An 18101-nucleotide genomic window follows, 5' to 3' on the forward strand; every position below is an offset into this window, starting at 1 on the left:
CAAGTCTTTTGGCTTGTGGGAGGAAACCGGAGCACCCGGAGAAAACCCACGCAGACACAGGGAGAACTTGCAAACTCCACACAGGCAGTACCCAGAATCGAACCTGGGTCCCTGGAGCTGTGAGGCTGCAGTGCTAACCACTGCGCCACTGTGCCGCCATAGCCAGAGACCTTTTCCCAGGGTGGAAAGGGCTATCACCAGGGGGCATAATTTTAAGGTGATTGGAGGTAGGTTTAGGGGAGATGTCAGAGGTAGGTTCTTTACACAGAGCGTGGAATGCGCTGCCAGCGTGGTAGTAGAAGCAGATACATTAGGGGCATTTAAGTGACTCTTGGATAGGTACATGGATGATGGTGGAATGAAGGGTAGGTAGTTAGTTTGATCTTAGAGTAGGTTAAAAGTTCGACACAACATCGTGGGCTGAAGGGCCTGTACTGTGCTGTACTGTTCTATGTTCCTCAAGCTGCAAACACTTACTGCAGATAACTACAGAACTGCAATGCATTCCACAAACTTCCACACACTATACCACACTATACGCACATCACCTATCCTACCACCTGAAATGTCTGTCTATCCTTATTTATTTATTTGATTATTTTACTAAATTAGTAACTAGTTATCTGGAGTAATAAATTATAGTCTCGTAGCTTGGAGATAAAACAAACACTCACCAGCTACTGGAGATGAAACAAAATAAAAGCACCATCTCCTCCCATCTCTGCACGTAGATCCCACTTGCACCAAATCCCGGCCTAGCACTCAGTTTACTTGAGAGGGTACTAATGGGAAGTAGTGTTTGATATTGTGACTGGGTATGGTCAGAGAATCTCAGGGTTTTTGGAACTGGTGTGACAGTCAAGTCAGTGTTACACATGACTGGGTGTAGTCAAAGGATCTCGGTTACAGTGCGACTACACCTAGCCAGAGTGTCGCAAGGTTACACTGACTGGTACAAGCAGAGTATGCCAGTGTTACAGTGAGAGTGGTACAGCAGAAAATACCAGGAATACGTTGTGACTGGGTACAGTCAGTGAATCCTGACGTTAGTGGGCTGCTTTGACGCACAATCCAGGGTTACATTATGGCCAGAGTGTTCCAGGATTATAGTGTGAGTGCGTATAGTCCTGAGATTCTCAGTCAGTGTGACTAGATATAGTTAGAAAATCTCAGGGTTCCTGTGACTTCATATAATGATGGAATCTACAAGAATTCTTAAAATATGTTCTCCTTAAAACAGTGTTTTATTTCAGAAGAGACTGGCAGCTAACATAAAAGAAAATTTGAAAGTCTTCTGTAGGCGTATAAATAGGGTGGTAAAAGGAGCAGTGGGGCCGAAAGGGGATTTACATGTGGAGGCAAGCAGTATGGCAGAGGTACTAATTGAGTACTTTGCATCTGTCCTTAACAAGGAAGAAGATGCTGCCCAAGTCACAGTGAAAGAGGAGATAGTTGAGACACTGGATGGGCTAAAAATTGGTAGATGAGGTATTAGATAGGCTGGCTGTACTTAACATTGATAAGTCAGGGACAGAGGGACCTGGGGGTGCATGTGCATTAATCCTTGAAGGTAGCAGGGCAGATTGAGAGAGTGGTAGCAAAGCATATGGGATCTTGGGCTTCATAAGTAGAAGCATAGAGTACAAAAGCAGGGAAGTTATGCTGAACCTTTATAAAACTCTGGTTAGGCCCCAACTAGAGTATTGCATCATTTAACGTTTCGGGTCAGTGACCCTTCTTAGATCCGAAGAAGGGTCACTGACCCGAAACGTTAACTCTGCTTCTCTTTCCACAGATGCTGCCAGACCTGCTGAGTGAATCCAGCATTTCTTGTTTTTATTTCAGATTTCCAGCATCCGCAGTATTTTGCTTTTATATTAGAGTATTGCATTAGTTCTGATGACTGCTCTTTAGGAAGGATGTAAGGGTCTTTGAGAGGGTGCAGAAGAGATTTACCAGAATGGTTCTAGAGATGGGGGATTTTAGTTGGAAAGTTAGTCATAGAGTTATACAGCACAGAAACAGACCCTTCGGCCAACCATGTCCGCGCCGGCCATCGAGCCTATTTATTGCAATCCCATTTTCCAGCACTTGGCCTGTAGCCTTGTATGCTATAGCATTTCAAGTGCTCATCTAAATACTTAAATGTTGTGAGGGTTCCTGCCTCTACCACCTCTTCAGGTAGTGTGTTCCAGATTCCAACCACCCTCTGGGTGAAAAAACATTTCCTCAAATCCCCTCTAAATCTCCTGCCCCTTACCTTATGTCTATGCCCCCTGGTTATTGACACCTCCACTAGGGGAAAAAGTTTCTTCCTATCTACCCTATCTATGTCCCTCATAATTTTGTATACCTCAATCAGGTGGCCCTCGGCCTTCTCTGCTGTAAGGAAAACAGCCCTAGCCAATCCAGTCTCTCTTCACAGCTGAAATGCTCCAGCCCAGGCAACATCCTGGTGAATCTCCTCTGCACCCTCTCCAGTGTAATCACATCCTTCCTATAGTGTGGCGACCAGAACTGTACACAGTTCTCCAGCTGTGGCCTAACTAGCATTTTAAACAGCTCCATCATTGCCTCCCTGCTCTTGTCTTTATTAGCCAAGGCATAGAATATAAGTATCCCATCTGCCTTCCTAACCACCGTATCTACCTGTGCTGCTGTCTTCAGTGATCTATGGACAAGTACACCAAGGTACCTCTGACCTTCTGTACTTCCTAGGGTCCTACCATCCATTGTATATTCCATTACTTCCCAAAATGAATCACCTCATACTTCAGTATTAAATTCCATTTGCTAGTGCTCTGCCCATCTTACAAGCCCATCTATATTGTCCTGTAATCTAAGGCTATCCTCCTCACTATTTACGACACCACCAATTTTTGTCGTCTGTGAACTTACTGATCATACCTCCTATATTCACGTCTAAATCATTAATGTACACTGCAAACAGCACCAATCCCTGCAGTACATCATTGGTCACAGGCTTGCAAAATTGCAAAAACAACCCTCGACCATCACTATCTGCCTCCTGCCACTAAGCCAATTTTGGATCCAATTTGCCAAATTGCCCTGGATCCTGTGGGCTCTTAGCACCTGAACCAATCTCCCAAGTGGGACCTTATCAAAAGCCTTACTGAAGTCCCTGTAGACAACATCAACTGCTTTGCCTTCATCTACACACCTAATCACATCCTCGAAAGATTCAATCAGATTTGTTAGACAAGATCTCTCCCTGACAAAGCTATGCTGACTGTTCTTGATTAATCTTGATTAATCCCCAAAGCTGCTAAGTATCATCACCTCATTCCATGACAATATGAAAGGCACAATTCAACATTGCAGCGCCTCATCAGACCCCTTTCCTATCCTGAGTGGCGTGAAACAGGACTGTGTTCTTGCACCTACACTGTTTGGGATCATCTTCTCCCTGCTGCTCTCTCATGCGTTCAAGTCTTCAGAAGAAGGAATTTTCCTTCACACAAGATCAGGGGCTAGGTTGTTCAACCTTGCCCGTCTAAGAGTGAAGACCAAAGTACGGAAGGTCCTCATCAGGGAACTCCTCTTTGCTGACGATGCTGCATTAACATCCCACACAGAAGAGTGTCTGCAGAGACTCATCGACAGGATTGCGGCTGCCTGCAATGAATTTGGCCTAACCATCAGCCTCAAGAAAAAGAACAGGACGTCAGAAATGCTCCATCCATCAATGTCGGCAACCACGCTGTGGAAGTGGTTCAAGAGTTCACCTAGGCTCACCAGTAACCTGTCTCTCGATGCACAAATCAACAAGCACACGGGAAAGGCGTCCGCTGCAATGTCCAGACTGGCCAAGAAAGTGTGGGAAAATGGCGCACTGACACGAAACACAAAAGTCCCAAGTGTTTCAAGCCTGTGTCCTCAGTACCTTGCTCCACGGCAGCGAGGCCTGGACAACGTATGTCAGCCAAGAGCGATGTCTCAATTCATTCCATCTTCGCTGCCTTTAGAGAATCCTTGGCATCAGGTGGCAGGACCGTATCTCCAACACAGAAGTCCTCGAGGCGGCCAACATCCCCAGCATATACACCCTACTGAGCCAGCGGTGCTTGAGATGGCTTGGCCATGTGAGCCGCATGGAAGATGGCAGGATCCCCAACGGCACACTGTACAGCGAGCTCGTCACTGGTATCAGACCCACCGGCGAAAATGACAAGTAAAAACTTCAGCATAATTACAACCTCGACAGATTGCTAACATAAAATGTTGATGGTGTACGGAATGCAAAAATTAGAACTTTGGCTATCACCTCATGCTTTTGACTAATTTGGGCCCAGATTCTATTTCAGACTAGTTACCCTTGCATCCTGTAACTTCTACAATAACCATGTCTCCGCTTTGAAGACGTCTGCAAACGTGACCTGAAATCCTGTGACATTGATCACAAGTCGTGGGAGTCAGTTGCCAGCGATCGCCAGAGCTGGCGGACAGCCATAATGGCGGGACTAAAGAGTGGCGAGTCGAAGAGACTTAGCAGTTGGCAGGAAAAAAGACAGAAGCGCATGGCGCGAGCCAACTGTGTAACAGCCCCGGCAACCAATTTTATCTGCAGCACCTGTGGAAGAGTCTGTTACTTTAGAATTGGACTTTATAGCCGCTCCAGGCGCTGCTTCACAAACCACTGACCACCTCCAGGCGCTTACCCATTGTCTCTCGAGACAAGGAGGCTGAAGAAGACACACCTAGTCACATCCTCGAAAGATTCCAAGTGGAGATTAATCCTGTCCCTCAGAATTTTTTCGCAAGAGTTTCCTGACCACTGATGTTAGACTTACTGGCCTGTAATTACCTGGTTTATCCCTACTACCCTTTCTGAATTATGGTACCACATTCGCTGTCCTCCAGTCCTCTGGCACTTCTCCTGTGGCCAGAGAGGATTTGAAAATTTGTGTCCGAGCCCTTGCTATCTCCTCCCTTGCCTCACATAGCCTGGGATACTATGAGCCTGGGGATTTATCCACTTTTAAGCCCGCTAATACCTCCTCCCTTTCAATGCTAATTTGTTCAAGTATATCACAATCCACCTCCCTGATCTCTATACCTACATGGCCCTTCTCCATAGTGAATACAGATGAAAAGTAATCATTTAAAACCTCACCTACGCCCTCCGGCTCCCCACACACATTGCCACTGTGGTCCTTAATGGGCCCTACTCTTTCCCTGATTGTCCTTTTGCCCTTAATATACTTATAAAACGCCTTGAGATTTTCCTTTATCTTGCCCGCCAGTGTTTTTTCATGCCCCCTCTTTGCTCTCCTAGTTACTTTTAAGTAACCCCCATACTTTCTATACTCCTCTAGGGCCTCCGCTGTTTTCAACACTCTGAATCTGCCATAAGCCTCCTTTATTTTTTTTCCTTATTCAATCCTCTATATCCCTAGACATCCAGGGTTCCCTGGACTTATTGGTCCTACCCTTCACCTTTATGGGAACATGTTGGCCCTGAACTCTCACTGTTTCCTTTCTGAATGACTCCCACTGGTCTGATGTAGACTTTCCTACAAGGAGCTGCTCCCAGTCCACTTTGGCCAGATCCTATTTTATCATATTGAAATCACCCATCTCCCAATTCAGTACCTTTATTTCTTGTCCATCTTTGTCTTTTTCCATAACTACCTTTAAACCCTTAGAGTTGTGGTCACTATCCCTGAAATGCTCCCCCATTGACTCTTCTACCACTTGTCTGACTTCATTCCCTTTAGGATTAGGTCCAGTACTGCCCCTTCTCACTTAGGACTTTCTATGTACTGGCTCAAAAAGCACTCCTGAATGCATTTTAAGAATTTCGCCCCCTTTAAGCCTTTTGCACTAAGACTATCCCAGTTGATATTGGGGAAGTTGAAATCCCCTACCATTATTACCCTATTATTTTTACACCTGAGATTTGCCTACATATCTGCTGTATCTCTCCCTGACTGTTTGAAGGCCTGTGGTACACTCCCAGCCAAGTGATTGCCCGCTTTTTGTTTTTAAGTTCTACCTATATGACTTCATTTGAGGAACCTTCTAAGATATCATCCCTCCTTACTACAGTAATTGACTCCTTGATCAATAGTGCAATACCACCTCCTCTTTTACACCCCCCCCCCCCACCACCAAAAAGCACTCCCCAGTCAAGCCTGAAGATTCTATACCCTGGAATATTGAGCTGCCAGTCCTGCCCTTCCCTCAACCATGTCTCCGTGATAGCAATAGTATATTCCCATGTGTTGAACAACACCCTTAATTCATCTGCCTTCCTTGTGTTAAAATAGATGCAATCCAGCCTTGCATTATTCACTTGTGCCTTAACAGGTCTATATTTGCTCTGTCTTCCAAACTGACTTAGTTTCCCTTCTATGCTTGGCTGTGCAGCGCCCCCTACTGTACCTCCACTGTAGAAACATAGAAAATAGGAACAGGTGTAAGCCATTCAGCCCCTCGAGCCTGCTCCACCTTTCATTATGATCATGGCCGATCATCCAACTCGGTAACCTGTTCCCGCTTTCCCCCCCATATTCTTTTGATCCCTTTCGCCCCAAGAGCTATATCTATGCCATAAATGATTTCTATGACTAAGACACCAGGACAATATGAGATGCATCCAAGGATACTGGGCATAGTAAGGTGGAAATTGTGGGAGGTACTGGCCATAATCTTCCAATCCTCCTTAGATGCAAGGGTGGTGCCAGTGGACTGGGGGAATGCAAATGTTCAATAAACTTGCCCAGCAAGTACAGGTCAGTTAGTTTAATCTCAGTGGGGGAAAAGCTTTTAGAAATGATGATTTCGGGCAAAATTAACTCACTTGGAAAAATGTGAATTAATTAAGGAAAGAGCATGGATTTGTTAAGAGCAAATCATGTTTAACTAAAATGCTTGAGTTTTTTGATGAGGGTAATGTTGATGTGATGGACTTCCAAAAGGCATTGATAAAGTGCCATATAACAGGCTTGTTAGCAAAGTTAGAGCCCATGGAATAAAAGGAGCAGTAACAGCATGGATACGAAGTTGGCTGAGTGATGTGAAGCAGCGAGTTGTGATGAATAGCTGTCTTTTGGACTGGAGGAAAGTATGTCGTGTGGTTCCTGGGGGGTCGGTGTTGGAACCCTCTGCTTTTCTTGATCTATATTGATGACCTACATGAGGGCATGCAGGTCATAGTTTTGAAATTTGCAGATGACATAAACTTGGAGGATAGTAATAAACTTCGAGGAGGTAGACAGGCTGGTGGAATGGGCAGACAAGTGGCAGATGAAATTTAATGCAGAGACATGTGAAATTATATATTTTGGTAAGATGAACAAGGAGAGACGATAAAAATAAAGGAAAGTTCTAAAGTGGATTTAGGAACAGAGGTTCCTGGAGATTTATGTGCACAAATCATTGAAGGTGACAGGGCAAGTTGAGCAAGTGGTTAAAGCATACAGGATCCTGAGCTTTTTAAATAGGGGGATAAGTACAAAAGCAAGGAGGCTATGAAGAAGAACAAAGAACAGTACAGCACAGGGGGAAAAAAATCTGTATAAAACACTGGTTTGGCCTCAACTGGAGTATTGTGTTCAATTCTGGGCACCATGCTTTAGGAAGGATGTGAAGGCATTACAGAGGGTGCAGAAAAGATACATGAGAATGGTTCCAGGCATGAGGAACTTCAGCTATGTGGATAGATTGGAGAAGCTGGGGCTGTTCTCCTTGGAGAAGAGGAGATTTGATAGAGGTTTTCAAGATCATGAGGGGTCTAGACAGAGGCGATAGGCAGAAACTGTTCCCTTTGGCAGACAGGTGGACATCGGGGTATGAAGAAAAACTTTCTTATGCAGCAAGGGGTTAGAATATGTAATGCACTGCCTGAGTGTGTGGTGGAGCTAGTTTCAATTGTGGCCTTCAAGAGAGAATTGGATAATTATCTGAAGAGAAAAAAAATTGCAGGCCTATGTGGAAAAGGGCAGGGGAATGGGACTAGGTGAGTTGGTCTTGGAGAGCCAGCATGGAGACAACAGGCCGAATGGTCTCCTCTTATGTTGTAACCATTTTATTCCATGATATTTTGGACAGTTGATCTGTCAAAATGAATAATTGAAAATTACCTTGCAGATTATTAAACTTTTTAAAAATAAAGTTGACTTGATCATAGAAAGTACACTTCACCTGTGAACTGACTGTTCGTTTCAGGCAGCTGGTGCAGTATCTTGGTGTTGCGAGATCCAAGTGACATTACAGTACTCCTTTGTCATGTTGCTGGCTGCTTGCAGGATCTGTTTATCCTCAGTAGTCACAGCTGCTTTGTGTAATCTAATGATTCCATTTCTTACCACTTGACAGTTGTATTTTTCAGTTGTCGGCTTTCAAAAACAGACTGTACATAGAGAAAGGAGCTACGTGTCAACAATAATGAACGTTTCAATTGTGTGACCATTGATAAATAGTTTGATCTTCATGTTGCCTCATTCCCTATTTGCTTCACCACTGATAATGTGCCAACAGCAGTTCTGTGAGGAACTGCTCCCTTAATTTGTCTCCAGAGACTTCCTAAAAGAGGTTATTGAATGGGACTTGTAAGGGTTTTGAACTGTATTTTATAAATAATTTAAGTATTGCGGGAGATTGGTTGATATGTTGTTTCAGTATGTTCCTGTGTCTTTTAGCCTTTATGGTGTTTCCTCTGGTATATGTTGGACTGGCACTGTGCTAGTTTTTGTGTCTTTGAAAGGAGTATGGTGGAGCTCCCACACATTCTCAAGTAAGTGACTCACTGCAGTTAGGTTTAATCCCTGCCCCTGGGCTGTGCTAACCCAGCCAGGGTGGTGAATCAAGGCACAAATTTCAGCCCAGACCACAGTCTATCTGAAGCATAAACTGGATAGGCGTGAACATGAAAGCTTGTGTGGAGGAAAGTCAGAATTGAGACAGTTGCCCTAATAAAGGAGCAGTTACTGTAATTGTAACAATGCTCTGGTCACAGATCTGAGAAAACTAAAATATTCTCACTAATTTGAGCATTTGGAAATAGAACTTTGCCCCATTTCTGTAAGAACTCATGCCTCAAAAATGCTGCAAAAATGGGATGAGGGGATTGTCCTGTGAGCAGACAGAGTAGAATGGTCCTATATTCTTTGGAGTTTAACAGAATGAAAGGTGATCTCATTGAAATGTATAAAATTATTTTTGACAGGGTAGATGCTGTTTCCCCTGGCTACAGAGTCTAGAACTAGGAGTCATAGTCTCATGATAAGGGATCAGCCATTTAGGATTCAGATGAGAAATTTCTTCCCTCAGAGGGTTGTGAATCTTTGAAAGTCTATACTCCAGAGGGCTGTGGATGCTCAGTCGATGAGAATGTTCAAGGCTGAGATCGATAGGCAGCTACTAAGGGAATTAAAGGGTATAGGGATAGTGTGGGCAAGTGGAGTTGAGGTAAGTCATCAGCCATGATTTTATTGAAAGGTGAAACAGGTTTGAGGGGTTGAATGGCAGCACAGTGGGGCAGCGGTTAGCACCGCAGCCTCACAGCTCCAGCGACCCGGGTTCAATTCTGGGTACTGTCTGTGTGGAGTTTGCAAGTTCTCCCTGTGACCGCGTGGGTTTCCGCCGGGTGCTCCGGTTTTCTCCCACCACCAAAGACTTGCAGGTTGATAGGTAAATTGGCTATTGTAAATTGCCCCTAGTGTAGGTAGGAGAATGGTAGGGAATATGGGATTTAATGTTGGAGGGGATGTGGTAGGGAATATGGGATTAATGTAGGATTAGTATAAATGGGTGGTTGATGGTCGGCACAGACTCGGTGGGCTGAAGGGCCTGTTTCAGTGTTGTATCTCTGACTTTATGACTATGACTCTTGCTCCTATTTCTGACATTCTTCAAACCAAAGATGCTGCTGCAGATTAATGCTTTCAGTCTTTATACTGAAGTGTTTGACTGGTATGGAAAGATAGTTCGGGGGGATTTGACAACGAGGACTGTGACAAATAACATATACCAGCCCAAAATTCTCCTCAGTGGGGATGATATGCTACGATATGTTTGTGTGCTGGGAGCTGTGCTTTGTACCCTGTTCAGATGTGTTGCTCTGTGTGATTGACAGGGCGTGAGCCTCACTGCTCAGCGAGCGGCCATTGTAGTGGGTGTGGAGCTGCCAGTCTACGATATCACCAAAAAGCACATCATCCTATCCGGCTTCATGGGAGACACAGTCTACACACATTTCCTGTAAGTTTCTGCACCAACAACTGCTTACATTGCTATAACACCTTTAAAGTAAGAAAAGTGTCCCAAGACACTTCAGAAGGGTGTGAGGGGTGGCACCCGGTTCTTACACATTCACTCCCTCCAACACCAATGCACAGTGCAGCACTGTGTACCATTTACAAAATGCACTGCAGCAACACACCAAGGCTACTCACGTAGCACATTCCAAACCCGCGACCTCTACCACCTAGAAGGACAAGGAGGACGGAATGCCACCACCTGCAAGTTCCCCTCCAAGCCATGCACCATCCTGACTTGGAGCTATATCGCTGCTCTTTCACTGTCGCTGGGTCAAAATCCTGGAACTCCCTTCCTAATAGCACCATAGGTGTACCTACCCAACATGGACTGCAGTGGTTCAAGAAGGTGGTTCATCACCTTCTCAAGGGCAATTAGGGATGGGCAATAAATGCTGACCTAGCCAGCGACCTCCACATCCCATAAAACAAATTTTTAAAAAATGGACACCAAGCCAAAGGAGATGCACAGTCAGGGGCCAAGTAACAGAATGGAAAGCAAGCTAGCTACAACAGAAAACAGAGGCTATAATCCAATTAATGGTTATTTTTTTAATAATATAGATTCAAAAGACTACATTCTATTCCTAATTTGGAGTTGCTTAACTCAAATTGAAATTGCCAAAAAAACCTTCCCATTCAAAATTTGTTCCTTAAATAATTATCTGAATTCAAATGACTTGATTGATTTGAATTGAATTCCCATCCCAAAAAACATTCTGCCAGTGAGATCTGCTTAATTTCATTTCTACTTGATTCAAATAGACCAGAATCATAGAATGGTTATAGCACAGGTGGAGGCCATTTGGCCCGTTGTGTCTGTGCCAGCTCACTGAGAGCAACTCGGTCAGGTCTGCTCCCCTGCCCTTTTCCCCATAGCCTTGCAAATGTTTTCTCTTCAGATAAATATCTGATACTCATTTGGAAACCACAATTAAATCTGTCTCCATCTCTCTCTCAGGCACTGCATTCCAGATCCTAACCACTCATTGTGTAAAAAAAAAAGTATTTCCTGGATCTGATGTTGGAAAATGAGGTGGGCCAGGTGTCCATGGGGTGCACTTGGGTAAGAGTGGTATTTGTATCATGAGGTTTAGACTAGTAATTCAGAAAAGCAAGGAACAAAATAAGGTAGAATGTCTAGATTGGAAGAGGGCTAATTTCAACGCAATGAGAAGGGATCTGACGGTAAGAGTTGCATCGGAACAATGGGTTATCTTTATGGATGAGATGCTTCAGGTACAGGCTAGAAACATTCTAACAAGGATGAAAGGTAGAGGAACCAAGAACATGATTGATGAGGGAGACCGATAATGAAATAAAGAGGGTGCATGATTCAAGGGAGGTGAAGAGGAAAATAAGACTGGCAGAGAGAATATGAAATAGAATGGCGTCAACATAAAAGGGAACTCAAAGATCTACTGTCATGTAAATCGTAAGCAAGGAGTAAGAGGAAGAGTGGGACCTGTTAGGGACAGAGAGGGTAATATATACTTAAAGGCATAGGACAAAGCTAATATGCTTAGTGAATACTTTATATCAGTGTTCACTAAGGAAATGGAGACTGAAAAAAAATAGAGGTAATTGAGAGGGGGGAGGTACTAAAAAGGCTGGCTGTGCTTAGGATAAATTAGTCAACTCATCTGGATGGCTTGCATCCCAGGTTGTTAAAGGAAGTGGGGATGGAGATAGCGGAAGGGCTAGCCATAATCTTCCCTAGATGCAGGGTAGGTGCCAGCGGATTGGAAAGTGACAAATGTGACACCCTTATTCAATAAAGGGTGTAAGGACAGTACCAGCAACTAGAGGCCAGTTAGTTTAACGTCAGTGGTGGGTAAGGTTTTACAAATGCTAATCAGGGAAAATATCAATGGATACTTAGTGAGATTTGAGTTAATTAAGGATAGCCAGCATGGCATCATGCTTGACTAATATAATTGTTACTTCATGAAAGAATTCAGAGAAGGTTGATGAAGGAAATGCAGTAGATGTTATTTATATGGATTTTAAGAAAGCATTTGATAAGTGACCATATAAAAGGCTGGTTAACAATTGAGGCTCATGGAATAGGGGAGGCAGTGGCATAGTGGTAATGTTACTGGACTAGTAATCCCAGAGCCCCAGGCTAATGCTCAAGACATGAGTTCAAATCCCACCATGGCAGATGGTGAAATTTGAATTCAGTTAATAAACTTGGAATTAAGAAAGCTAGTCTAAAGGTGATGATGAAACCATTGTCGATTGTTGTAAGTTTGAACCCTTGTCCCCAGAGCACTAGCCTGGGCTCTGGATTACTAATCGTGACATTACTATTACGCCACCGCCTCCCCTCTGCCATCTTTACCTGGTCTGGCCTACATGTGACTCCAGACCCACAGCAATGTTGTTGACTCTTTAAACATGTCCCCTGAAATGGCCTAGCAAACCATTCAGTTTGAATAGGAATGGGCAGTAAATACTGGCCTAACCAGCGACACCTGCATCCCATGAACGAATTAAAAAAAAATAGGAGAGTCAGTGTTCATTTGAATAAAAAATTGACTTGAGCACAGAAAACAGTTAGTTGTAGTAAATGGTTGCCATTCAGAGTGGGGGATGGTAGACAGTGGTGTTCTCCAAGGGTTAGTGTTGGGACCACTGCTTTTTTTCCTATATATAAATGACTTTGATCTTGGAATACGGTGTAGAATCTCAATTTGCTGACGACACCAAACCTGGAGGTGCGACAACCAGTGAGGATGATATGAACCACCTGCAATAGGATAGAGCAGGGCTAGCAGAATGAGCAGAGGTGGCAGATGGAATTTAATACTGACGTGAGGTGATGTATTTTAGTAGAAGGAATAGGGAGAGACAATATATGCTTAATGGCACCGTTCTAAAGAGTGTGCAGGAACAGAGTGATCTTTGGGTGTTTGTGCATCGATTTTTGAAGGTGGTGGGACATATTGAGAGAGTGGTTAGTAAAGCATATGGGATCTTTGCCTTTATAAAATAGAGGTAGAGAGCATAAAAGCAGGGAAGTTGTGCTAAGCCTTCATAAAATTCTGATTAGACCCCAACTAGAGTTTACATCCAGTTCTGGTCACTGCACGTCAGGAAGGATGTGAGCGTCTTTGAGAGGGTGCAGAGGAGATTTACCAGAATGGCTCCAGGGATGAGGGATTTTAGTTACAAGGTTAGGTTGGAAAAACTGGATTTGCTCTTAGAACAAGGAGTTGGAGGGAAAATTTAATAGTGAACAGAATTATGACAGATTTAGATAAGTTTAGACAAGGAAAAACCATTAGCAAATGATACAAGGACTCGGGGACACAGATTGAAAGTTTTCAGCAAAACGTGCAGGGAGAATATGAGGAAGCACTTTTTTAAACAGCGGGTGATAATGATCTGGAACTCGCTGCCCACAGGGGTGGTGGAAGCAGAGACAATCAATGACTTCAAGAGGAAGTTAGATGGCCACCTGAGAGGAATGGAATTGCAGAGCGATGGGGATTGAGCCGGGGAGTGGGACTGATTGCAAAGCTCTGGAGAGTTGGCATGGACTCGATATGGCCTCCTGTGCCATAAATGACTGAGTCCTCATGTCACCTCTGGATCTTTTTTCTAATCACCTTGAATTGGTATCCTCTGGTCCACCAATGGGAACAATTTTTCCCTGTCTACTCTAATCTTAATCTCTAAGAAGAACAGTTGCAGCTGCTCCAATCTGTCCACGTAACTGAAGTCTCTCGGATCTGGAACCATTCTAGTAATGCCTCTTTCCTAGTTGGACTGAACATACTAGTCAAGGAAGTTCTCCTGAACACATTTCAGAAATACTCTAATATTATCCCAACTGATATTTGAGTAGTTAAATTCCCATTTGTCACCATTCCATAGTTCTTGCACATCTCTGATTTCCCTGCAGATTTGCTCTTTTTGAAGTCTCCACAGTTCATAATACTTGCATGCATAATTTCTAAATTTTTGGATAACACAAAACTTGGAAGTGTTGTCAAGTGTGAGGAGGATAGTGATTGACTCCAAGGACAAAGACAGGCTGGTGGAATGGCAGATGAAATTTAATGTAGAGATGTGTGAAGTGATACATTTTGGTAGGAAAAATAGGAGAGGCAATAGAAAATAAAGAGTACAATTCTGAAGGGGGTGTATGAGCAGAAGGACCTGGGAATGCACAAATCATTGAATGTGGCAGGGTAGGTTGAGGAAGCAATAAATATGGCATACAGAATCCTGGGCTTTATAAATATAGGCATGGAGACAAAAGAAAGGAAGTTATGATGAACTTTTATAAATCACTGGTTTGCCTTCAACTGGAGTATTCTATCCAATTTTGGGCACCACACTTTAGGAAGGATGTGAAGCCATTGGAGAGGGTGCAGAAAAGATGTACAAGAATGGTTCCAGGGATGAGGAACTTCAGTTACATGGACAGATTGGCGCAGCTATGACTGTTCTCCTTAGAGAAGAGAAGGATTGAGAGGAGATTTGACAGCTGTTCAAAATCATGAGACATCTGGACAGAGAAGATGGAGAAAAACTGTTCCCATTGGTAGAAGGGTAAAGAACCAGAGGACACAGATTTAAGGTGATTGGGTGGATGGCAAAAGAACCAAAGGCAACATGAGGAAAAACTTTTTTACACCGAGTGGTTAGGATATGGAATGCACTGCCTGAGTGTGGTGGAGGCAGGTTCAATCGTGGCTTTCAAAATAGTATTGGATAATTATCTGAAGGGAAAAAAATTGCAGGGCTACAGGGAAAAGGCAGAGGTTTAGCTGAGTTGCTCTTGGAGAGCTGGCTTGGATACAATGGGCTGAATGACCTCCTTCTGTGCTGCAACCATTCTATGATTCTAGCTGCAGTCTCAGCTTTCACTTTATATTAAATGAGGCACCTCCTGCCAGTATCTTGACTTCTGTAATTTGCTCCCTCGATTGATCCCCGTTTCCCTGTTCACCGATAGACATGGATCAAAGATTGTTCAACACAATGAATGTGAAGCTATTTGTAAATTATTGAGACAAGGTAAACCACTTGCTATATTTACCACCTTTCATCTCGATGCTTTTTTTTAAATGGTGAAAGTTAAATAGCGTAGCTTTAACTGGCTAACCCATGTTGTATCTGCCCTGGAAGTGTGTGTTGGGACAGTGTAGAGCAGGATTGCCTAGACTTTTCACCAGATGGGGGGGCGGGTGGTGGCGAGGGGGGGGCCACATTACAATTTATGCTCTGCATGGGGGGCCAGTGAGCAAATTTCAGAAAGATAAAGGCATGGAAAATTTATCTTGCGATTAATCAAAACAATAGCAAATGTGCGTTTTTGTAAAGAAGCGCAAACTGAGAAGAATAATTAACTTACTTTCACGTCATCATGTTGAACTACTGATATAGTGAGATACCTGGCATTGTTTTTGCTTGCACAGGTAGTCAGAACCTGCCCGCACACTTGATGTAGCAATGTACAGTCATCCAGCTGGATGTCCATCTGTCAGGACTGACCTTGGTCTTTTTTTTGATGCTTTTCATGCTTGAAAAATGCTGTTTGCAGCAATATGTGCTGCCAAACAGTGCTATGAATCGAAGTGCATGTTTGGAGACATTTGGGTAAGACACTGCTGGAACATATCGACTATAAAATGTCAGGTCATGCTCTGTGAAAGCTCTCTTCATGTCACTGTCATTTTGGATCTCAGTTCCAGTTGAAATATGCCAGAAGCATCAGTTCCAAATGGATTTGCGAACAACTTCAGTTCACCACATAGTTCCCTAAAATCCACAAACCTTTGTTTGAATTCATCTCTCAAGCTGCTGATTAGTGCAGAATGCTTTTCATGGTTCACTGTCTCAGCATGTCTTGTTGATAGCGTTGTGAAGAGCATAGTTTTCTTCTTAATCAACTATTTCTGAATCAATTATAACTTCCAAATGAATTCTTGGACATGGCTCATACAGTTTGTGGACAAATCGATCCTTTCCTTGCAGTTTCACCTTCAAGTCTGCAAGAAACTTGGTGACGTCAACTAGAAACGCCAGGTCTTCCAACCAGTCATCATTGTCCATGAAGCTTACATCCTTTATATAAAAGCAAAATACTGCGGATGCTGGAAATCTGAAACAAAAACAAGAAATGCTGGATTCACTCAGCAGGTCTGGCAGCATCTGGAAAGAGAAGCAGAGTTAACGTTTCGGGTCAGTGACCCTTCTTCGGAACACTTACATCCTTTCCTTGCTTGTCATGAAGGTTTTTATTTCTTTATGCAGTGACCAGAATCTGGCTAGTGTGGCCGCCCTGCTGAGCCAGCAAGCATGGCTGAAGTAAATGACATTATAGTCTGATCCTACCTCTGCAAGTATGGCTTGGAATGGTCTGTGATTGAGCCGTTTGGACCTTATGAAATTGACTGTAGAAATAACCTTTTCATCTCCAGGGACTTTGCACCCAGCTGTTCTTGGTGAATGATGCAGTGATGTGTAATGCCTTCATGTGGTAATTATTTGAGCATTAGACTGGCAAAACCATTGTGCTTGCCTATCATCGCATGTTAGACCGCACGTTTGTCCTGTGGGAGATTGAATTTCACCTAGACATGCTTTACTTCATCGAAAATGTTTTGTTTCATCGTGCCTTTCATTCGACATGGGTCGAGCAGTTCCTCAACGACTTCAAAGGTTTTGGTGACTCCTCGTACAAAGATTGTCAATTGAGCTGTGTCACTCAGCTTTCATCGATCCTTAAACTGTAAAACTGGCAGGCATCGAGTCTTTTGATCAGACAATTTTGAATGTCTGATGCTAGGTCGCCTGCTCTGCTAGCAATGATCTGATGTGAAAGGCTGGTTTTCTCTACCACTGACTTTTGGTCAGGACATGCCACAGATGCCGAAGCAGTCTTTCAGAAATTCCCCATCAGACAGAGGTTTCCCTCTCTTGACCAGTGCTTTGGCTATCAAAAGAACTGACCTTGGTTGCTGTCTCTGAACTCTGATTTGCAGCTTTGAAGCAAGATTGTTGCACCGTCGTGTTCTGTTTCAGTGAGTTCACACGATCTATTCTCACCTGACCCGTGAGACTCTCAAATTTGCTACCTTATTTACCAGAATAATGTCACTTGATATAGTAAATAAAAACAAAAGGGGTGGAAATACTCAGCAGATCAGGCAGCATCTGTGGAGAGAGAAGCAGAGTTAACGTTTCAGGTCTGTGACACAAAAATTGCCGTGCAGTTGATAGTGAAGAGGATAGCCGTAGACTCCAGAAAGATATCAATGGTTTGGTTGAGTGGTCGGAAAAGTGGCAAATGGAATTCAATGCAGAAAACTGTGAGGTAATGCATTTGGGGAGGGCAAATAAAGCAAGGGAATACACAGTAAATGGGAGGATATTGAGAGGGGTAGAAGAAGTGAGCTTGGAGTGCATGTCCACAGGTCCCTGAAGGTGGCAGGACAGGTAGATAGAGTGGTGAAGAAAGCATATGGAATGCTTTCCTTTGGCCAAGGTATAGAATACAAAAGCAGGGATGTAATGCTGGAACTGTATAAAATACTGGAGTATTGCGTACAGTTCTTGACGCCACATTACAGAAAGGACATAATTGCTCTGGAAAGAGTACAGCGGAGATTTACAAGGATGTTGCCAGGGCTCAAAAGCTGCAGCTATGAAGAAAGATTGGATAGGCTAGTGTTGTTTTCCTTGGAACAGAGGAGGCTGAGGAATGGCTTAATTGAGCTGGACAAAATTATGAGGGGCCTAGATAGAGTAGGCAGGAAGGACCGGTTTCCCCTAGCAGAAAGGTCAATTACCAGGGGGCACAGA

The 18101-nt window shown here is 43.6% G+C and overlaps 1 protein-coding gene across 1 annotated transcript in view; it reads left to right on the forward strand.

Moving 5' to 3' along the window:
• Window positions 1-18101, forward strand: part of LOC137377822 (kidney mitochondrial carrier protein 1-like) — a 211028-nt gene that overhangs the window by 50193 nt on the left and 142734 nt on the right. Inside the window, exon 7 of the mRNA XM_068047902.1 lies at window positions 10100-10224. Within this exon, the coding sequence (XP_067904003.1) occupies window positions 10100-10224 (125 nt within the window). The remainder of the gene's footprint in view (window positions 1-10099; window positions 10225-18101) is intronic.

The sequence above is a fragment of the Heterodontus francisci genome, chromosome 15 (assembly GCF_036365525.1).
Source record: "Heterodontus francisci isolate sHetFra1 chromosome 15, sHetFra1.hap1, whole genome shotgun sequence".
Classification (NCBI taxonomy): domain Eukaryota; kingdom Metazoa; phylum Chordata; class Chondrichthyes; order Heterodontiformes; family Heterodontidae; genus Heterodontus; species Heterodontus francisci.